The 23,463-nt window shown below is 39.8% G+C and overlaps 1 protein-coding gene across 1 annotated transcript in view; it reads left to right on the top strand.

Moving 5' to 3' along the window:
- The first annotated feature begins 474 nt into the window (after positions 1 to 474).
- The window catches only part of LOC108709187, a 28,909-nt gene continuing 5,920 nt past the window's right edge, over positions 475 to 23,463 (top strand). The window contains exons 1-16 of the mRNA XM_018248811.2: positions 475 to 550; positions 2,872 to 3,010; positions 4,481 to 4,623; positions 7,795 to 7,912; positions 8,029 to 8,157; positions 9,372 to 9,598; positions 9,804 to 9,906; positions 10,120 to 10,194; positions 11,355 to 11,494; positions 12,778 to 12,931; positions 14,558 to 14,633; positions 15,654 to 15,743; positions 17,505 to 17,595; positions 19,807 to 19,899; positions 21,714 to 21,742; positions 22,007 to 22,095. Coding sequence (XP_018104300.1) covers positions 485 to 550; positions 2,872 to 3,010; positions 4,481 to 4,623; positions 7,795 to 7,912; positions 8,029 to 8,157; positions 9,372 to 9,598; positions 9,804 to 9,906; positions 10,120 to 10,194; positions 11,355 to 11,494; positions 12,778 to 12,931; positions 14,558 to 14,633; positions 15,654 to 15,743; positions 17,505 to 17,595; positions 19,807 to 19,899; positions 21,714 to 21,742; positions 22,007 to 22,095 — 1,762 coding nt within the window. The 5' untranslated portion in view covers positions 475 to 484. The remainder of the gene's footprint in view (positions 551 to 2,871; positions 3,011 to 4,480; positions 4,624 to 7,794; positions 7,913 to 8,028; positions 8,158 to 9,371; positions 9,599 to 9,803; positions 9,907 to 10,119; positions 10,195 to 11,354; positions 11,495 to 12,777; positions 12,932 to 14,557; positions 14,634 to 15,653; positions 15,744 to 17,504; positions 17,596 to 19,806; positions 19,900 to 21,713; positions 21,743 to 22,006; positions 22,096 to 23,463) is intronic.

The following is a 23,463-nucleotide window of genomic DNA, read 5'->3' as shown; positions in this document are numbered from 1 at the left end:
TTTTAGTGAATTTGCGAAGCGCTGGCGAAACTACGCCTGGCGAAGTGCGGCGAAGTTGTGCCTGGCGCAACTTCGCATCTTAGTGAATTTGCCCCTTGGGGTAATATAAAACTGCATTCAGTAGGGATTATAATGAAGATCTGTTTTACCTATTCTTTTCACTAAAGGGATAACGTCATGGGAAAACATGTTTTTTTTGCTGCACTTTCTCCAGTTCTGCAACAACCTGTAAACAGTCTGAGCTCATTTTACATTGTAATGTGAATATCTGATCCAATTCTGTTGATCACACAATAGAACACGGTGTCTCAGGCCTAATACTGTAACTCCCAGCCCCTGCCTTGCACCTGATGTCAGCTCTAGCCTCAGCCATTATATATTGTTTTGTCAATAAGAAACTGGTTCTGCAGAGTTGCTCTGAATGCTTTGTTTTAGTTACCTCCCTTAGTGATAGTTACAGAATAAACGGTGGCACAGAGAGGATATGGCAGCCGTCTCAGTGAGTCTCCCCTGGCTGGAAAGTACCAAGTCACAGATTCAGAACCTCCAGGTACATGGACCTTCCCTGAGCTCCTTCCCAGTAGGGTCCTCACCCATTGCCTGACAGTGTTCACTAACTCCCTATTGCAGTTTCTCCCGAAAAACACTCGCTCTCACTCACCCCCTTATGGTTCAAATGTGATTTTTTTTTTTGCTTAACATTTGATTGTATTATATTCATAAAATTGCCCTTTCTCTGAGCCGTTTGTATTTAAAGAAGGGTAACAGTATAAATAATATTTCCAACAATTTATAAAGCATATGCCTCAGCGCTGTACAGTAAATGGGTGTCTACAATGATCATATAGATTTATAGGGCTTGAAAAATCACTTACCCAGGGTAAGGGGTGGAAGGTGGTGCATGATATTTGCACTGAAGGGGAAGACAAATCATATTAGCCTAAAAATCACAAACAATTTAAATAGTTAAAATATACCTCATTTACAACTATCATTAGGTTGGGGTTCGGCACTAACTTAGGGACATATAGGTAAACTGGGCAAAACAAATGAACTAATCAGGCAATTACTCTTATTATGTTCTATTTCGTGTCATATATTCACAGTAGAACTTCCATTTTACGTTTTAAGGGGACCAGAAAAATGTTAAGTCATTATGCATTTTATATATTGGTGGAACCACAAAAAATAGTGTAAAATAAAGAAAAACTTGGGATGGGCGAATTTTTCGCCTTGTTTTGCCGCGGAAATGACGCTCATAGACTTGTATGGCGTTGTGCGTCAAAAAAAAAAAGACGCGCATCAAAAATATTTTGACGCCCATAGACTTTATTGGCCGTCTGTGACATTTCGCTGGCGGCGAATTTTTGGCGAAATGAAACGGGTCAAATTGGCCCATCCCTAATCACAAGATGCACTTCCCCTCTATACACTGGCCCATGGGTGCAGAGAGCACATACGTATATAAAATCTGAGATATTTGTAGGCTGTAGATATTCTAAGGGGCAGATTTACTAAAGGATGAAGTTGCCGTTGCTAGCGAAAATTCATAGATGACTATAGATGACTATTCGCCAGGTCTAAGGCGGCAAACGAAAGAGGTAAAATTCGCACTTTAGTAAATTTGCCGAGTAACGACCGTTCACCTGAGCACAAATTCATCTGGTGATAGGTTGCAAACTACGCTATCAGCGGTCTCTTTCGCTAACAAAGTTTCGCACCCTATCACCAGATTAATTTTTGCCCAGGAGAACGATCGTTACTCCGCAAATTCGCTAAAGTGCAAATTTTACCTCTTTCTCCAGAGTTTCCTTTACCACCTTAGACCTGGCAAAATGATAAAATGAAGCTTCATCCTCCTCAATCTTATGTCCGTGACATCATATCCTGTATGCCGGAAAGTCATAAAAGTTCTAAAAAACGCTGGCGTCTTTTCAATATTTTAAAGCGGGATTGTCTTCAAAAGTTCAAAAACTAGATTTTTGTGTTATAATTTTTTTCCCAACCATTTGAGGGTCATGCCACATTTGTTTTAGGGTGGGCTCATGTCTAGGACATTAGAGGATCTCTTTTGTCTTTATTTTGCTTCCTTGGATATTTGTAATAATAAGTGGCCACTTCAAGCATTTGCACCAACATCTCTAATAAAGACGTATATATATGACCTATATGTACCCGCCCTATTCAAATGTACTAACAAAGTTTCGCTAAGCAGAAATGAACACTAGCGAACGTTCGCTAGGAAATGCTGAAGAATTAACACTAGCAAAACTTCGCCAGTGTTTGGTTACAGATAAACAATTTTACATTTTAGTAAATTAGCGTACTTTGTAGCGAATTTACGCCTGGCGAAGTGGCGAGAAGTGTGGCGGAGCCATTGCTGGCGAAAATTTACCCTTTCGTGAATTTGCCCCTTACGCTTTTCAGTTGTTGTCAACTAGATGCAACTAATGATGTGCGAATTTGGGGCGTTTTGCTTCGCCGTATAATTTTCGAATTTACAGCGAAATTGGCGAAACAGCAAAAAATTCTTGAAACAGTGCTGGTGTCTCCTTTTTGACACTGTTTTTTGGACGCCGGCGTCCGTTTTTGGTAAAATTGCTGCTGCCAAAAAAACAGACACCAGCGTCCATTTTTTTTGATGCAGGCGAATTCTTGCTGGCGAATTTTCTATGTGGTTTTGCGAATTTATTCGCCGGTGGCGAATCACGGGAATTCGCCGCAAATTCTCGCCTGGCGAATAAATTCGCCCATCACAAGATGCAACCCATAACCATTTCAGACAGAGGACTAGTTACAGCAGGTGACACCTCTATGTGGCTCTAGCCATAGCTTCCTTTTATCCACATCTTCACATTTGTCTCTGAGCAGATATGGAAGGAATTCTCTTCTAAACTCCATGATGCCGTCCAACAGCAGATGAATGAAAGCAACATTAAACAATTTACAGATCTGTCAGAGTCAGAGAAGATCTTTGTGTTGGAAAAAGCAGCCAAGGCTTTGCATGCAGGTACAGTCACAGCTGGGCTGCAGAGAATTCTGGGTCTTGTAGTTCAAGTTGTTGTGTCATGTCCTCGGCAAAAGTTGAATATGTTAAGAAAACATGATTTAGCGATCACTAGTGGTGGATAATATTTGTCTCAGTATCTCAAGTATTTAAAGGGGTTCCAAAGTTCAGCTGTTTTCAGGTTGTTCACCATAAACAAAGACTTTTTTTAATTGCTTTCCACCTTTTATTTTTTACCGTTTTATCAAAATTGAAGTCCAAAGTTTAATGTTGGTGTCTCCATTGTTTCAGTCTGGCAGCTCAGTGATCCAGGAGCATCTGAACTGTTACAATTTTCTCCATTTACTTGATACAATTAGTTGATAGCCATACCTCCCAACTGTCCCGTTTTTAGAGGGACAGTCCCTCTTTTGACAGCTCAACCCGCAGTCAGGGGCGTAACTACAGAGGAAGCAGACCCTGCGGCTGCAGGGGGGCCCAGGAGGTACAGGGGGCCCCATGAGGCTCTCATTGATGAGCAATTTGAACATATATTGGTAAAACAGGACAAACACTGGATATGTTGGGGGCCCTAAAATTAATTTGCTGTGGGGCCCAGCAACATCTAGTTATGCCACTGCCCGCAGTCCCTCATTTGTACTGGAAAGTCCAGTTTTTCTCTACACTGAACAGCCAGAAAAAAAACCTTTCTAATTTAATTGGCTTTTGGCAGAGAGCCCAGAAGAGCCACAACAGAAGATAAGATACATTTGTAACAATTTTGAGATAAGCAAATAAATAATTGTAACAATATAAGATAACAGGTCCCTTGAGAAAAGTTGGACTCACAGCTTAAAGGGCAAGTCACCTTCATTAGCAAAACTGTAATAACTGGGAAAGAAAACACAGAAATATGTCCAAACTTTTATAACCTGTGAAATTTTGTAAAATGAACATGGTAATTAGGGGGTGTGGCCACAAAATTGGTGTGTCCAAAAAAAATGTTTTTGTCCCTCTTTTTATTTCCAAAATGTTGGGAGGCATGCATGTATTTCTCAGCAGCATCTGTGGAAATATGAGCAACTATTGTATCAATTCTAACAGCTGCCTTTAGGGCAGAGACACACACTCAGATTCGGGGAGATAAGTCGCCCAGTTACAAATATCCTCTTCTTTGGGGCGACTAATCTCCCCCAACTGCCTCCCCGCTGGCTAGAATCAAAATCGTAGGTGGGGTGGCACTTGGAGCGAAACGTTTTCCGAAGTCGTTTCCTCGTGAGGCGACTTCAGAAAATGACGCGCTCAGGTCAGGGAGATTAGTCGCCCGAAGAAGAGGGCATCACTACTTAAAATAAAATTAGGTCGTGAAATTCACAGATAACTCACTAAATAAGTCAATAACTGTAAGAGATAAATATTTAAACACAATATTAAATTAACACACGTGAGAAGCGGGTTTGGACACCGACGTTAATGGATTGATTGATGTTGCAGGAGACATTTACAATAAAGTTTCCAACCATATCAGCTCCTGTCTGGAAGACAATGTATTCAGCTCTGCGGCTCATCAACTACAAGACAGCAACGTCCCAAAGAATCAGTCTGCCTTAGTCACTGCCCATATCCAGGATGGAGTGGTTTGTAAAGATGTTTATTGGAAACAATATTATACAATATTATGTCATTGTGTCTTCAAAATATAAATATGCAATATTAATCCTGATTTATAACAGGTATGGGACCTGTTATCCAGAATGCTGGGGACCTGGGGTTTTCCGGATAACGGATCTTTCTGTAATTTGGATCTTCATACCTTAAAGGTGGCCATAAACGGGCAGATAAAAGCTGCTGACAGACTGAGTCGGCAGTTTATTGGCCCGTGTATGGGGCCCCCCGACGGGCTTCCTCGATCGAGATCTGGCTGAAAGTCGGCCAGATCTTGATCGGATGGGACTAAAAATCCCGTCAGATCGCAGCCGCATCTGTTCGTTGATGCGGTCCCGCAATCCTCCCACCCGTAAATAGGGATGGGTGAATTTTTTTGCCTTGTTTTGCCGAAAAATGACGCCCATAAACTTGTCTGTCAAAATAAAAAGCCGCACGTCAAAATTTTTTTGACGCCTATAGACTTTAATGGCCGTCGGTGACATTTCGCCGGCGGCGAATTTTTGGCGAAAGGAAACGGGTCAAATTCGCCCATCCCTACCCGTAAAGCCACCGTTAGGATCCGATCATTGGACCCTAGGGCCCACAATTGGATCAGCCCGATATTGCCCACCTCAAGGTGGGCATATCGGGGAGAGATACGCTCGTTTGGCGATGTCACCAAACTAGCGTATCTCTCCCCGATATGCCCACCTTGAGGTGGGCAATATCGGGCTGATCCAATTGTGATCTCTCCGTGTATGGCCACCTTAAGTCTACTAGAAAATCATATAAACATGACATAAACCCAATAGGCTGGTTTTGCCTCCAATAAGGATTAATTATATCTTAGTTGGGATCATGTACAAGCGACTGTTTTATTATTACACAGAAAAATTTGGATTATTTGGATAAAATGGAGTCAATGGGAGACGGCCTTTCCACAACGTTCTTAAAAATGGGTTTCTGGATAACGGATCCCATACCTGTACTAACAGATGTTGAATATATATGACCAGATAACATACTTATTTTGCTGTACAGATATGGGACCTGTTATCCAGAATGCTTGGGACCTGGGGTTTTCCGGATAATGGATCTTTCCGTAATTTGGGTCTTCATGCCTTAAGTCTACTAGAAATTCATTTAAAAATTAAATAAACCCACTAGGCTGGTTTTGCTTCCAATAAGGATTAATTATATCTTAGTTGGGATCAAGTACAAGTGACTGTTTTATTATTACACAGAAAAAGGAAATCATTTTTAAAAATTTGGATTATTTGGATAAAATTGAGTCTATGGTAGACAGCCATTCCGTAATTCGGAGCTTTCTGGATATCGGGTTTCTGGATAATGGATCCCATACCTGTACTGACAGATGCTGACCAGATACCATACTTATTTTGCTGTACTAGGATCCTTAATGGATACATTAATCAGGAATCTCTCTTGCATAAAATATTCAGTGATATTTCAGTATATTATCTGGCAGGGTCATAATTATAAGAGAAACGTATTCTGAAAGTTTATGGGGGATCTTGATGCCTGACATTACTGCTCCTGAGTGCTGAGGTCTTAATAAACTAGACGCACTAAGGAACTGAGCATCTTGGCAACAGATAGGATTTAAAGTATTGAACAGTATATAGAAGAAGAACTATATGCGGCAGATTCATCAAGGGTCCAATTGAAAATTCGAATTTCAAGTTTATTTTAGGGGCAGATTTATCAAGGGTCAAATTTCGAAGTAGAAAATACTTCGAAATTCGACCATCAAAGAGAATCCTCCAACATTCAAATTCGAAGTCGGATGATTTTATTCTTCATACGATCGTACTTCGAATCATACGATTCAACCGATTTTATCGTACAATCGTACGATTTTCCTTCGAATACAAAAAACTTAGAAAATTGCTCTGGAAGGTCCCCATAGGCTAACATAGCACTTCAGCAGGTTTAAGTTGGTGACGTATTAAAGTTGAAGTTTTTTTAAAGAGACAGTACTTCGATTATCGAATGGTCGAACGATTTTTACTTCGAATCGAAGTCGAAGTAAATTCGAAGTCGTAGTATCCTATTCGATGGTTGAAGTATTCAAAAAATTACTTAGAATTTTTTTACTTCAAAAATTCCCTCGAATTCACAACCCTTGATAAATCTGCCCCTAAGTGTAATTCGACTAGGCAGGGACTAGTCCAAATTCGATTTAAATTTAAAAAAAAAAAATTTAAATCTAAATTCGAATTTTGAAATTTATCAAGTAGCGTTCCGTTTAAGATTTCAAATTCAACTATTCACCATCTAAAACCTGTTGAATTAATTTTAGCCTATGGGGGACTTCCTACAATCAATTTGGAGTCATTTGGTGGACTTTTGAAAACAAAAATCTTTTGGTGAAAAAAAATCAAAAAGATTCAAAAATAATCTTTTCAACTTGATCCTATTCAACCGTTTTTGAAAAATTTAATTTTTTTAAAAATAAATTTCAATTGGTTGTTTTTTTTCCAAATTTTCAGTTTATGGGAGTTGGTTTACAAACTCCCATAAACTCAAAATTTGACCCTTGATAAATCTGCCCCATAATATACATGTAGGACAAAATAATATGGCTTACAAGTGTGATTAAGGGGCATATTTATCAAGGGTCGAATTTCGATTTGAAAAACTTCGAAATTCAAAAAAAAACAACCGAAATTAAGTCGAAGTTTTTTTTGGCCGAATAGGTCCGTTTTCTGATCCATAGGTCCATATTCAGCACAATTTGAATCGTTTGAATTAATAGTTCGAATTAATAGCGCATTCGATCGAATTCCAATCTAAGTTTTTCCCATAAAAAACTTTGATTTTTCCAGTTGATTCCAAATAGGTTCTAGGAGGTCTCCCATAGACTAAAACGTTAATTCGGCATGTTTTAGATGGCGAATGGTCAAAGTCGAATTTTTAAAGCGACAGTATATGATAAATTTCAATATTCGAATTTTCAATTTTTTTCAAATTCAAATCGAATTTGGAATATTACCTAGTCGAAGTACACAAAAATCACAAATCGATTTTTTTTTGCATTTGAAAATTCACCTGGACCTTTGATAAATCTGCCCCTAAGTAATATGCTCTTTGAGTAACATGAGATTACACTTCATTTTGGGTCTGTATATGTTGCATAGATCAACATCCTGGAGAAAAGACCAGCTCTGAAGGTTAAACTCCGTGTCCTTTTCAATCAGCCCTTATCTACTTCTATAAGAAATGTAGTATGGAAACTGCAGCTGTCAAATACAAAGGGTAAGAAAACTGTATTCTATTTATGTATAGGGCCATAAAAAAAATATTTTTTTGGAAAAAAAAAATTCTATTCCACTGTTAATTGCATTTCATCCTTGCATGTGGGAATATGGCAGCACGTATGGAATACCTGAAGCAATTGTCCATGAACAAGGCCAGGTCTGTGCTGGACAGAGAGATTTCACTCCAATGCCAAGATCTACTGTTGAAAGTCCCTGCATTTCAGCATCTTAAAGAAAATAACAGTAAGTCATCATCTCATCTCATGGTTTGATAACTTATTTTGTGTATATAGCAGGAACATGCTTACGCAGCATTTTACAGGGATTGTTCATCAATCAGTCCCTGCCCCAGTGGAGCTTACAGTCTAAAGTCCTTATCACATCCATACAATACACTGTGGTATCCAGTTAATCTGCCTGTATGTTTAAGTGGGCAGAAACCATAGCATCCGGCAAACATAGGGTGACTATAAAAACACTTTGCAGATTGTGCCCAGTACTGATTCAAACTCAGAACCCTGGAGCTGCAAAGAAACAATGCTAATCGCCACCACCATGACTCTGCTAAAAGTTGTTATTAAAGGTGAACTCCACAAAAATATAACTTTTTGAAAAGTAAACATAATTTCAAGCAACTTTGCAATATACATCAATTAAAAAATATGCAGACTTTTCATGATTTTTAATGGTTTCTGACAGTTCCCTAAGCCCAGCCCCCTGCTCTCCTGCTGATCTGTCTGACTACTTTGCTGAGTTGTCTGACTACTGTTACTTTGTATCAACAGCCATCTGTCCTCAGCCTGTATCCTCCAAACCCCACAATTCCCTGCACCTGCGATGTCAATAAGGAAAGGAACATCCCAGTGCAATGCATTGTGGGTTATGTAGTTCCTGCATGCTGTCTGTAAACTGTGGAGAAGTTGTTACAATGTGTAACATCAGTGTTTAGTCCCTCCTTCCCTGCCAGGATTTCAAATGACGCAGAAAGAGAAGAACTGTTACACAGCTGGATTTCAGCATAGAAAATTACATTTATTCATATTTTTTGAAGAAAAAGGTAACTGTGATGGATCTTTTAGGGGTTTCTGTGTTATGCGGCCTCTTTATCAAAATTTGGAGTTCTCCTTTAATAATGATAAATGATTACTATTATCCCTTGGGTGAGCAGGACAGTGATCTGTATACTGACAAGGAAGAGCTTAAATATTTGTTTCAGTTGATTGAGATTGTTCATTCCAGCTTGGTATTGGATTATTTTGAAGAATAACAGGCACATTCATAGTCTTTTCTCAATGGGCGGTGACATGTTTATGAAATAGTGAAAGTTATAAAATTTTGTTTTAAAAGAGCAAGTGTTGTCTTTGAAGTGACAATTCATTCGAGAGTTGGCTTCATGTCCGATGAAGAACAACAATGGGTAACCTTGTATGAATATACATCTTTTTTTTTTTTTAAAGGTGTTTTAAGGACCATGCGCAATGTTCTCTCCTATTACCATAAACTTCAGCGCATGGAGGGAAGTCTTCCTGAGCCGGAGTATCTTCTACTTCTGCCTCTGGTCCAGGTTGCCTTAGACAATAACCCCAGTGCATCTCTCGACTCTGCATCTACCAATCTGGTTGAAGAGTATGTGGCTTTCATGGACTATCGGCCATCTATTATGCACAGGCCTAATTCCCTTGAGGTACATATAATTAATAACTGGTGATACATAAACTGAGGAAGCAGCTGCATAGATGAAACCTATAATAATTTCTTTGAATTTTACCCATATTTGAATCATACTATAGGAGTTGCCTACTCATTATTATTTCACGTTGATGCAGTTTTTCAGAACTGTTCTATTTATTTTTGTACTGAGAAGACCCTTTTTTGTCTTTTCATTGAAGGCTTCATTGCATGAAGATGGTCTTTTTAAAGAAATGGCACAGTCGTTAAAAAACATCGCTCAAAATTTGGCACACACCATAGAAAATATTTACTCCTCTCTCGGTAGGTATTGAGGTCAATGAGTGTCAGTACATGACTATGAAGATTTTCATTCATCCAGGTCATGGTATATCTAGTACAGGTAAATCTAAAAACAACTGGACTTGCTGAGTAATCAATGAAGACGTTTCACTACTCATCCGAGCATCAAATAAAGTGCATCTGTGTTGGACTGCAAACAAAGCCCAGTATCTAACATTCTAAACTTTACTGCAGCCAGCGCTCCAGAAGAAGCTCTTCTGATGGGATTAACCAAGATGTTACAACCAGTCATTCAGGTCTTCTTTGTAGGTATATTTCCTTTTTATCTCTTTTCAGTACAGTGTTGAATTATTATACATTAGTGATCATCAGACAATTATTTATATATTAAGCGAGCAGCAGGTTTTCATTGCCGTGTTCTTGCTGTCAGCTCTGGTGTGGGTGGAGATATCGCTTATCTGTCGTCTAAGCAAAACTTCATCTTGTTTATTGACCTCCCTTTCCAGTGGTGATGGGCGAATGAATTCGCCAGACACGAATTTGCGGCAAATTTCAGCGTTTCGCCACAAGCAAATTAATTCAACTGCGGCGACAATTCACAGAAGAAAAATCTGCTGCACCAAAAAAATTATTCAGACACCAATTGAATTTAGTGCATTTGGACCAAATAGTCGTGCGTATAAAAACTGAGGTGCGTCAAAATTATTTTGACGCCCATTGACTTCAATGGATTTCACAGATTTTTCGCCTGTTCGCGAATTTCACTATAAATTCGCCCATCCCTACTGCTCAGGCAATCCTAGCTATAGCTAGACATTCCCTGATCTGCCTAACCCCCCCCTACTTTCAATAAATCCAGACACCTTTTTGGCTGAGTAATAGCCCCGCATTCTAGTTGCTGGCGATAGACGTGCAGATTTCACCCTTGTATCTGACAAATGATTGGACGTCACAATCTTCCAACCTGCCATTAACCATTCAGATTAAATAAAGTAGTAAAAGAACAAATCAGACTGTTCTAGCTGTGACAGCAATCGTACGAAAGTTGTGTCCGACAAATATCAGTGACAGTCTCACATTGATATAGCAAAGTAATTATCGCTAGGCGACAGAAATCTGTTAACCTGTCCGATCAACGAAAAATGTCGGGACGATTCACACACGGTTGGAAAATCAGACCTTTGATTTATATGACTTTGTCTTTGAGTCTATGGCCAACTTTAGACTGTATTGGAAACACAATAACATACATACAACAAGTGAGGTGTGTCTGCTTACTTACACCAAAATATTTCAATGTAGTAGCAAAACTATTCAATGCTCCACCTGTTGGGGATAACAGATAATAATAAAAGCAGCAATTCATAACATTGGGAATCATACAAATTCCAGAGGGCCAAATCTAGAGTGTTTGTTTCCAGTGGTTCTAGCTTGTTGTGTACACTAACAGACCATTTGCTTCATGATAGGTTATCTGAACATGAGCACTTTACTATATGTTTGGGACCAGCACATCTTAGGACTTGATGAACCTGTTTATAACTGCTTGTCCGCCTACAGCCTGGCATTTCTTATGCTGATGCATGATCGTCTCAGCACCTGCATTTCTGTAAGTGTTATAGGCAGATAAAACATTATCCATATAGACTGTATATCTAGCTATTTGTCTGTTACCTCTGATATGGTTCTTCAACAGATGAGGCAACTGAGACTTTTACTTTTTAAATGGGCTTTAAAGCCATCTTGGTAACATTCCTCACTACTCTCTTCAGCTGATCCATCATCTTAAAGGGATACTGTCATCGGAAAACATGTTTTTTTCAAAACGCATCAGTTAATAGTGCTACTCCATCAGAATTCTGCACTGAAATCCATTTCTCAAAAGAGCAAACAGATTTTTTTTATATTCAATTTTGAAATCTGACATGGGGCTAGACATTTTGTCAATATCCCAGGTGCCCCTGGTCATGTTACTTGTGCCTGCACTTTAGGAGAGAAATGCTTTCTGGCAGGCTGCTGTTTTTCCTTCTCAATGTAACTGAATGTGTCTCAGTGGGACATGGGTTTTTACTATTGAGTGTTGTTCTTTGATCTACCAGGCAGCTGTTATCTTGTGTTAGGGAGCTGTTATCTGGTTACCTTCCCATTGTTCTGTTGTTTGGCTGCTGGGGGGGAAAGGGAGGGGGTGATATCACTCCAACTTGCAGTACAGCAGTAAAGAGTAATTGAAGTTTATCAGAGCACAAGTCACATGACTTGGGGCAGCTGGGAAATTGACAATATGTCTAGCCCCATGCCAGATTTCAAAATTGAATATAAAAAAATCTGTTTGCTCTTTTGAGAAATGGATTTCAGTGCAGAATTCTGCTGGAGCAGCACTATTAACTGATTCATTTTGAAAAACATTTTTTTTCCCCATGACAGTATCCCTTTAAGGTGGACATAGACGCACCAATAATAGCATACGAAACAAATTCTCGTACAATTTTCGGTGCGTGTATGGTGGGAGACAAGCCGACCGATATCAACAGAAGGCTTGGATATCAGTTGGCTCGTTGATTGGGCCAGCTGGGAAATTTTGATTGGGCGCCTTTGAAGGCATCAGAAGATCAGTCATTGTTAGTGCTGAATCCGATACAGATAGAATTCAATTGTTTCTATAAGTATATCTGACAATTCAGCTTGTATATTGAAATGAATGATCTTTCCTGAAAAGATCTAAATTGAAACGTCTATGGCCAGGTAATATTTATTATGCATTTAAGTATTTAATCACATAGACCAAATATAACATTTTACATAGCAGATCTAGCATCTCCAGCTCCAAAAGCTCTCTCCGAGCATCATGTGCCGTAGTACTGACATTTGAATTATGTTTCTGCTTCTGTCCAGCACAATGAATTGGAAACAGTGATTAAGACACAAGGTCCTAGTTTGTCCGTTGAAGAGTTTCAGATAGTAATCAATAAGTACTTCTACTCTGAACTCTTCAAACTGTTGAACAAAGAAGGAAGCGGTCCACTCCCGGTACATGACCCAACACAAGGTGAGTAAATGAGAGAGGATCTAGAAATAAGTGAACTACAGTCAGGATATGACCATACAATGACATGGTATAAGCTGGGATATAACACATGCATACAGTGGTGGAATGTGCTTCCCACAGTCTACTAGAGAACCTAATATGCAGGGCCCACTCTAAGAACTATTATATACAAAATATTCTTTATGGTTTTGTGTTCTCGTTGTGGGTAATAAAATAGTTGATGGGAACTGTTCTACAGTGGGGCCCAACTTATACATCAGACAATTCCCTGACAAGTTTTTGAGGTCAAAGTAGCCTTGAACCAGCTCTGCATAAGGTATGATAACCACGGCTCTAAAGGGAAAAAAACAGGGAACATATTTTTAAAGCATGACACTTTTTCACCAAAAGTCTTTTGGTGGTTTCTGATACCTCTTTATTTATAGAATTTCTTTTGTTTGACAATTTTGCTTTCCCACACACCTCACCTCCATCAACCTCTTAGTACGGACTTGGAAGTGATCATATAAGACCTTATTTATTAATCATATATTGATCTAAACTAAATCCTCCTCTGCAATCTGCAGAAACACTGGAGTTACATCTTAGTATGTTTAACATAATAATCAACAGAAAAACAAGCAATGGTGATGTGCAAGCTAGGTCAAAACCCATGGGTTGAGCGGGTTCTGGTCTACTTCCTGGTCACAGGCAGGCTTGGGTTGAGCTCTCCCTTCCACTCTCCCTGTGACCTTACACTGGCAGTTTCGAAAGGCGGTAGCCATTATTTATAGCCTTGCTGCCCCACCCCCCATTTGTGACATCAAAGATGGACAAATGGAGCACGGGTATAAAAAAAGATCTGCTACACGGTGTAAGGTAGGGTTCAGGTTGGGAGGGATGAGTTAGGGTCAGGTGCAGGTCAACCCACACAACACTAACAAGTTTGTTAAAACTGAAACTGAAGGAAAGTGTTTATGCAAGTGGTGTGTAAATTAACAAAAAGTTGACCTGCACCCGACTCAAGTTGGCAAGCCTCCTCTTTTTATAGACCCGTATTTGACCCACCCCAGCAGGGCACAGTTAGGTTGCGGACAGAAAGGGAAGAAGGAAGAGCTCGGCCAGGCCCGGATTTGTGGAAAGGCCACCTAGGCCCGGGCCTAGGGCGGCAGGATTTTAGGGGGGCGACATGCTGCCCAACCACACCCACATTGGTTCAAAAACACTGGGGATGTGCTGGAGATACAATCATATTTTAAATATCCCATGCGCCAATCCCCATTGATGATGAAAATTTGCACAATGAAGGGGAGGGGACAGGGGCGACAAACGGCAGTGGGCCTAGGGGTGCCCACTATGTAGATCCGGCCCTGAGCTCGGCCCAAACCAGTCTGCTACCTGCAAATCTTGTGCACAAATACTACACATAATAGTAAATATATATATGTGTGTATATTATATAAAATACTAAAATTGCCTTTATGGTATTGGCATGGTACTTGGTTTCTACATATAATACAAAACAGAATGTGTCAAATGTGTAGACAGAGGATAAAATGAGTAAGAATTGAGACCTATATGTCCAAATGGTTGGAGTGCTAGGACCTTCTTTAGTAAAGGCATTTATTGTATTTTATGTATTTCAAGCCACCCCATTGTGGAGTCACATTTCCAAAACAACAGTCCCACAAAGAAACAGGCCACAGGACAGAAGGCAAGCTAGGTGAGTTGACCCATCCAGACTAGTTTATACAATATTATTCAACAGTGCTCTTAACCACATCAACTAATATGATTTACTATCATCCATGTGCCTGTAGTAGACTAATCAAAGGTAATTGCTCTTTGGTTGCTATGGGTAACTGCACAGGGGCACATTTGGTAGGCGTTAATAAATAAGCCACTGTGGGGGGGGGTTTTCCTGCACAAACCTTAAGCAAGTCTGTATGTGTCGATGATACAGTACATGCTATACTTTATATTGTCATACGGGTGAGATTCTATATATTGGCATAGAAAGAAACTAGAAAATGTAATACATTAACGTACCTTCAACAGAACATGATTGTGCAAGAAAGACATAGCATGACGTCATTGATTTTCTTAAGCCAGGTCTGGGTCAAGTCTGGGTCTGGGTCAAGTAGTATTGTTGGCCAAGGCCACATCTTCTCACCCCTCCTCCAATTTGTTATGCAAACCATCGGCCACAATTCCTCAACCAGGCTGCTTGCTTGTTCCTTCCCCCCAATTATGCCCAAGGTTGTTGCTTACCAATAACTCCCACACTGCTTGGGGCTTTCGGTGATATAGTAAATTATATTGATTTTCAGAGCCCAAGCCCTGCATCTGTACCCCTGTATGGTGACCCTGCCCCAGGGGATACTTTTTCCTAGGAATAATGTAGCAAGGTAGAATAAGGTCAAGCATTGAATCTTGGTAAAAAAAAAAGAATATTTACTGTATATCCTACTTTGCAGAACCTTATTTATTGCTACCGTACCTTAATTTTTCTTCATTAAAGTCAAAACCATAGCAGGCGCATAACTGCTGAGGAAGCAAACCCTGCCATTGCAGGGGCCCATGGATGCCTTAATTATCATGGATAATTAATTAACTATTTTATTATGTCTTGGTAGGATAGGTCAACTTACCAATGTTTGGGGGCCCTAAATTGAAATTGCTATAACATCTAGATATGCCATTGGATTAATGTTGTTATGTCCCTATATTTATGGCACTGAAGGGAGGAACGAGAGCTGCTTAGGAAGCAAGTTGCAGAGAGACAGAGAACGGAAGAAAATATACAACGTCTTCAAGAGCAGGAGCAAAAAAAGTAAGGGGAACTATGGGAGGATGTAATAACTACTACTACAGCTGGCAAATATCACTGGATATGGTTAGTTATTCTAGTCAGTGTCAAACTGGCCCACCAGGATACCACCAGGATACCAGGAAAACTCCCGGTGGGCCCAGATGTCAGTGGGACCTTTTGCTTCTAAACATTTAGCCTATTTCAGGGATCCCCAACCTTTTTTACTTGTGAGACACATTCAAATGTAAAAAGAGTTGGGGAGCAACACAAGCATGAAAAAGTCCCTTGGGGTGTTAAATAAAGTCTATGATTGGCTATTTGGTAGCCCCTTTGTGGACTGGCAGCCTACAAGAGGCTCAACTTGGCACTATACTTAGTTTTTATGCAATTAAAACTTGCCTCCAAGCCTGGAATTCAAAAATAAACACCTGCTTTGAGGACCCTGAGAGCAACATCCAAGGAGTTGGAGAGCAACATGTTGCTCGCGAGCTACTGGTTGGGGATCACTGGCCTATTTCATGGTCATTCGCTATTTCTTTATGGAGAAAACATGCTTAATAATGGAAGAATATAGTAAGTAGATATAAAAGACTAGGAGGAATAATAGTTTGGAAATTGGGCCCGCGGTCTAAGGATTTCTGGTGAGCCCCTGGCATCCCAGTCCGACACTGATATTAGTGCCAAAGTTCTAGGCTTACACCTCAAAATTAAAAGGGCACTATATTTTATTGAGAGGCGTCATGCATACATACATATCAAATAACACTGAATGATGGAAAAACATGAACCCAAAATACATTTGTACAAAAACTGTCTGGGCCAGGGTAACTGTTCCGATTCACACACTCTGTAATATTTTGATTGGAAAAGTGAATACATGTAAAAAAAATGTTGCTTCTAAATATATTTTTCCTTTAAAAAGCAGCTAAAGTCAAGACTATAAAAGTTTTTGGTAAATAAATGTGATATATGGCAGCTGCCCAATGAATGCAGCAAAACGGGTCTTTACTATTTTTTGGGCCTATAAACACTTTTTGTATCTAGAAATAAAGTCAGGTCAGTATATTTGGGAGGCACCAAATCATAGATTATGTTTGTTTATGAGGACAAAGGCAATGCCCTGCCACAGGAATATAATTATATATTTTCTTCTTAAAATGTCTCCTAGACACATACAAATGAAAAATGATTTTCAAAAGGGCAAGTGTGCTTTTAAATGGAAAAAGACAATAACTGTAAATTCACAGTCAGGTTGGAGCCAGCAAATTTGAGCACACACAGAGAACACATTTATTTCACACGGCAATCATTTATGTCTTTAAAATGAATAACAACAAAGCAGCAGGTAAATAGAGACGGCCCAGATAAATAGAGACGGCCCATTCATAAAGAAACTTCATTTCAGGAACACTTGTTTTGATACAGGGAACAAGCAGGCATTTGTGTCTTGAGGTTCGAAATTCAATTTAGAGAGTTTATAAGATTACGTGACGTCTGATTGAATAAATAAAAGAGAAACATTACATTTTTTACTTGCATCTGATACCAGTTATCATAAATAACATTACGACGTGTGGCAGAAAAGCAATAGAGCGCAATTTCTCGTTTCACTAAGACGCGTTATTGAATTTATATACTTTAGATAATCACTTGAATTGACAAATGTTGGATATTGCATTTAATTATGTCTAGCCAGGTCAGGTTCTGTATATGTACTGATATAAGGCTAAATGATTTCACGTAAAGAGCTTTTCTACCTTTACCCACATGTCTGATATGCAGGCAGCAGGAAGAGAGACTCAGCCGATTACTCGAAGACACCAAGAAAAGATTTGACGAAGAGAAATCTTATCTTGAAAATGAGCTTCTGCAGGTTTGGCACTTCTACTTTCAGATTAAAGCTGGCAATACATAGTAAATATCTGCTTGTTTGGCTAGGTTCCCAAATGTGTAGATCTTTACCAGATTAGGCCACCAACACCGTGGGCCACATCAGGATCATCCGACCGTTTGGCAACCAGGGCCTATTGAGTCACGTTGGGAGAGGACTATATAAATGCAGTCAGGACTCCATCAGACAGAACTTCCCAAAGGCACCATACATGGACCAAAAAGCTATTGAATTATTAGGAATAGAGTGCTAGAGAGTGTTATGAATAGAGTCAGGGTAGCTCCGGCCATGAGGCAAGGTGAGAATCTTGCCTCAGGCGGCAGTGAGAGGCGTGAAAGTTGCCTCTTGTTACTTTAATAGCCGAATTTCTGTGTTTTAACCTGGAAATTTGGCTCCGCTAGTGCCGAGATCGCTATTGCACTTATTGCACAAGCAATGAGGCTCCGATTTGACCCTCTCTGACCCTGATGTTTTAAGTGCCTCAGGCGGCAGCAACCCCAAGACCGTCCCTGAATATCGCTCACTTCCAGGGCCGGAACTAGGGGTAGGCAGAGTAGGCACGTGCCCAGGGCGCAAAGCTGGGAGGGCACCAGGCACGTACCTCCTCTGTCAAGTACCCCCAGTCCGGTTCCCTTCTCTGGCCGACTCTACGTACTGTTCGTGATTTATGCGCTTCTGCGCACGCGAGCGCAAAATCGCGCATGCGCACGAGAGCGCAAATTCGCGCATCCGCGCACACTAAATAGGCGCTGTGACTGCCGGGCCTGCCTAGGGTGCCTGCCCAGCATGGCCCGGCTCTGCTCACTTCAATGCCCTTTAATGGAGCTTCAAAGAGCTTAAAATACTCCAAAAACTTAGAAATATGGTCACAACTTACTAAAGTCACGGGGAGTCCTAGGTGCACTGCTCTGAGCCTTCAGCTAAGGGAGTGGAATCAACCATGTTTGTCTGAGCAAAGAAGTCAATGAGCAGCCCAAGCTTTAGGCTACTGTCAGGTGTGGCATTTTCTCAGTGGGCAGAAAAATGCAATTGAAGAAGATTTCATCCATGCAACATGCCACTGGCATATCTACATTTAATATCAGTTTATTTTAATTCTAAATCTGGTGCATTTTATTTCCTTAATACACTTCCTGCATAATGAATTCAGCTACTCTCCTCTTTATTATTGGAATAGATGTTTGCTGCACATATAACAGGTTTTTAGGTTGCCAAAAAAGTACTACATAACAGCTACTCACTCAGTAATAACAACATCACAAAGACACACTTTCTCTCTTCCACTTCTGTGGCAGTGCTTACTCAATAGGAATATTTAGGTATACTAATTCATTGTATAAACAAGATTGTAAAAAAGTGTACCCAGTACAGTGGGCACAGGGGGGCCAATAAGTGTAGTGAGAGCTACTTATACAGACGTATCTATTAAATCATATCTATAGAACTATAAATACACACATACCTATACTAACTAACTGTAGATCGTAACACCACTATAGCCTTAAAGGAGAAGGAAAGTAAGCCTTATCAGAAATATACCGGTAAAACCTCAAAGTAATGCTGCTCTGAGTCCTCTGTCATAAGAAACATCACATTTCTTTCCTTCTATTGTGTACTCATGGGCTTCTGTATCAGACTAACTGTTTTCAGCTTAAACCTCCAGGGCTAGGGCTTGAGCATGCTCAGTTTGCTCCTCTCTCTTTCCCTTCCTTCTCTGCTGTAATGTGAGCCCAGAGCTATTAGTGAGTGAGCAGGGAGAGACTCAGGCACTTTCTCCTGACCCTCAATTACCTTTTCAAAGATATCCCAGATGATGTATTCAGGGGACACTAGAAGGCCAATGACTACTCTCAATTCCTAGTGTAATAAAGGGATACGTGGGCCATGCCAATCCCTAGTGTGCCTGATCACGTCTACATAATGGCAAATATAGGACAAAGCAGGACAAAGCATAATAGGACAAAGCAGAATATTGAGTATATTGAAGAAAATTGAGCTTCAGCTTTCAGCAACATTCATGATTTTGTTTCCAAAGGCTGCTTCAACAAACCCCAAAAACCTTGCTGAAGATACTTTCCCATTGAATTAAGTCAAACTAGCTACAAATAGTCACTGGCATACTCCCTTTCAATGGCAAGCATTCTGAGACTTAAACATTCTTTGTGCTTTCTTTCCTATACTGGATTGCTGTAGGAACGGCAACAGAGCTACGAGAAGCAGAAACTGGCTGAGGCAGAAATAAGCGATTTACAAGGGCAAATCAGGAGACTAATGCAGCAAAGACGGGTAAGGTTAAATACTAATCATGTAAAACTCTCTCCGGTTTATCAGCTTTAATTAATCGGAAAAAAGGAACCAGCTCTTTTGAAATGACTCTTGGGTGAAGGTGTCATTGCTGCAAAAAACTACACGTCAGCTATGAATCAGCCTGAAGCTTAAAAGCAGTGGCTAAACTATAACCCATAATTTATTCAATTTCAAATGTGAAATTTTGTTTTCAAACTGGACTTTTAAAATCTTGCATTTTCAAGATATGAAAAAACGTATCAACTAAAATACGACAAGCATCTGTAGCCAATAGAAGGTGTATTTTCAACGTTCAGTTTTACAATTTTTTTAATGATTGAATGGAATACTGTGATTTTTGTAGGAATCTCTTTTTTCTGCAAATAACTATATTTCTAACTATTCTGATTAGAGTTTTCCAAAAAAATTGCTAGCAGTTGAGTAAATAATCTGCAATCATTAAAAAAAACTCAATTAAGTTTATTCAAAATTTTGTTTTACGATCGAGTTTAGGAAAAACTTGAATTCAAAAATGAATACATTTTGTAAAATTTGTATCCATATATACAGTATCTAATTCAACAGCGTCGCACTAAAGTCCATAAAACTTAGAGTCCACAATGCGAGTTTCTTCGTTTTCTGAAGTTTCCTTGTGAAGCAACTTCGGGTGACATTGGGAAAATCTAAGTAACGCTTATGCCATACCACCGGCATGTTAAAGGGCATGTAAAGGCAAAAAAATAAAATCCCATTTTTACTTTCTTTAATGATAAAGAAACCTATCTCCAATATACTTTAATTAAAAAATGTGTACCGTTTTTATAAGAAACCTGACTGTATGCAGTGCAATTCTCCCTTCGTTTACTGCTGTGGATAGAAATTGTCAGACAGTCCCTAACTGCTCTGCAGGGAAACAATCATACTTATGTACAGCAGGGGGAGCCCCCGCCTTACTTCCCAGCCATGCAGAACTCAAGCAGCTTTGTTTATGACGATCTCTAAGCAGCCCAGACCACACTGAGCATGTGCAGAGTCTTGGTCTTGCAAAGATGTATAACAAAGTTACAAGATGGTGACCCCTTGTGGCCAACTTTGAAAGCATAAATCATTTGTTTGATTAGGCTTGTGGTGCAGTAAGTTCATGTTTATATTTAGTATACAAAATACAGCATTTCTAGCCTTATTGTATTTTAGACTTTACATGCCCTTTAAGTCTTGAAAAAGGTCCCGAAGGGACCGAAACGTTGACAATAAAGTTTTTAGTTTTTCACTGCATTGTGAAGTTCAGGAGCACATTTTTGCAATACTTGTTTATACCTTATGAGACAGCACCCTGGTATGACTTAAATGTCTACAGGAGTGCACCACGCATGTGAACTATATATTTATACTGAATAATATATCTACTGGATAATGAACTCCTTATTATATAAAAGCTGATCAGTAGTGATGGGCGAATTTGCGAAAAAAATTTGCGAATTTCGCGCGAAATTCGCGAAACGGCGAAAGATTCGCGAAACGGCACCGGCGTCTCGTTTTTGACGCCGGCGCCCGTTTTTCCGACGCCGGCACCCGTTTTTGACGCCGGCGCCCGTTTCTGACGCCGGCGTCCGTTTTTCGGAAAAAAAAATTTTGACGCCGGCGAATTTTTTTCGGCGAATTTTCGCGGGCGTTTCGCGAATTTATTCGCTGGACGCGAATCGCGCAAATTCGCCGCAAATTCGCGCCTGGCGAATAAATTCGCCCATCACTACTGATCAGGGATAAATAACTAAGAAGTGTAATTTTATGTTTTTTTCTGTATTTGATTTTAGACATCTGTTGGTGAATATTCCGTGGAAAGGTAATGTGTAAGATTTAATCTATTTGATAAATATCCACAGCTCATCTCCATTTTATGGAAGGAATTGATAAGGAAGGGTGATTGCAATTAACTTTTCCTCTAATATTCTTTTTCAGATATTTTCTCAAAATGCAATTTATGTGCCCAGCCTAAGCAAAAAAATGTGTGTGCATGTAGGAGGGCACAGTTTGGTGGGAACATTGATATCTAGTGTGACATAGTCCTAAAGAGTAGAAATCACAAGTTCGGGGTTTTATTTTCCAGCCTTATAGCTCCTCCTCCTTCTGCAAATTCCCAGGCGCCCAATGAGTTTTCACATGCGGCACCTCCAGCACCTTCTGAGCAGCAAGCAGGTAGGTGCACATTATGTAACCAGACATTCCATTCTGTGCAATGAGCCAACCTTAGGGCTGGACATGGATAAGAGCAAAGGATATAAGATATTGCTATTATAGTAAACTGATAAAAATAGTACGTATATGAGAAAAAGAGTGTGATATAATGAATGGAAATATATCCATTGGAGTGCAGATATAATAAAATTAGGTGCCAGTAATAAAGCTTTATATCAGCATTACAATATTTGACCTTCTGTTATTCTTGCTGTTGGCCTACAGCTACTTTCTTTCTATTAATATAGATATTAATGCTGCTGCCCCTAGAAATTTGCTGCCTTTGGCCAAGGCTTTTGAGACCTGCCCACAAATCCGGACCTCTGTGTTTTGTTGATTTTATTTAAAATTTGGCCACAAGAGGTCACCATCTTGTAACTTTGTTAAACATCTTTGCAAGACCAAGACTGTGCACATGCTCAGTGTGGTCTGGGCTGCTTAGGGATTATCATAAATTTTAAAAACAGCACAAGTCAAATAATATCTGCCAGAAGATAGAATAATTAGAATATGCATTGCTCTACCCCAGTAAAGTTTACAGACACTGTATATGTTGGCAACTAATAAAAGATGTTCATGTTTGACATTGGGAGCTTGTCAAGGGCATGTGCATTATGCTTCATCACCTCTTCCTTTTTTACATGTTAACAGTGGGTCTGTGGTTGAAAATAAAGTAATCTTTGTATTTGAACTACAAATATATACCTTGCCAACAGTATAATACAGCAAAGGGTTTCATTTAGATTTAGCAGTGATGTGCAGGTCAGCGGAAAAACTCAATGCACCCCCGACCCTAAACCACAAACCGTTGACATTGTAGGACCCGCACCCAATGCGCACCAGTTTCTCTGTACACTACTTCTGTACATGCCTCTGGTTCCAAGAAGGACTTTCCCAGTCTGACCTGCACCCAAACTTAACCTACAATGAATGGCCACATTTCAACCCAACCCAGCCTAACAGGTGGTCAACCAGTGGGTCACATAAGTTTTTGGATCCATCCGCACATCACTAGTGGTCAGCCACTGAACTCAATTGAACCTGAACGGAACCTTAATTAAGAGTTCTGAGGTATCACAAAGTCTCACAATAATGCTAAAAAAGCTGCTTTCTGAATCCATATTCTGGTGATATGACATTATTGTCTGTGCCATTCTATCCTCTTACCAACTCCCTAACTTCCAGCAAGCACCACCACGATCGGCTTCAGGCTTCTTCTTTCTTGATGCGGGTGCACATGTGCAGTAGCACAAAAACTGAACTATAACAAAGAAGTCCCTATTTTTTTCTACTGCACATGCATCTCCCCGGGGAAATTTGAAGAAGCCA

The sequence above is a fragment of the Xenopus laevis genome, chromosome 2S (genome assembly GCF_017654675.1).
Source record: "Xenopus laevis strain J_2021 chromosome 2S, Xenopus_laevis_v10.1, whole genome shotgun sequence".
Taxonomy (NCBI): Eukaryota; Metazoa; Chordata; class Amphibia; order Anura; family Pipidae; genus Xenopus; species Xenopus laevis.
Note: the sequence above shows the minus strand (reverse complement) of the source record. Positions and strands in the feature narration are given on the sequence as shown.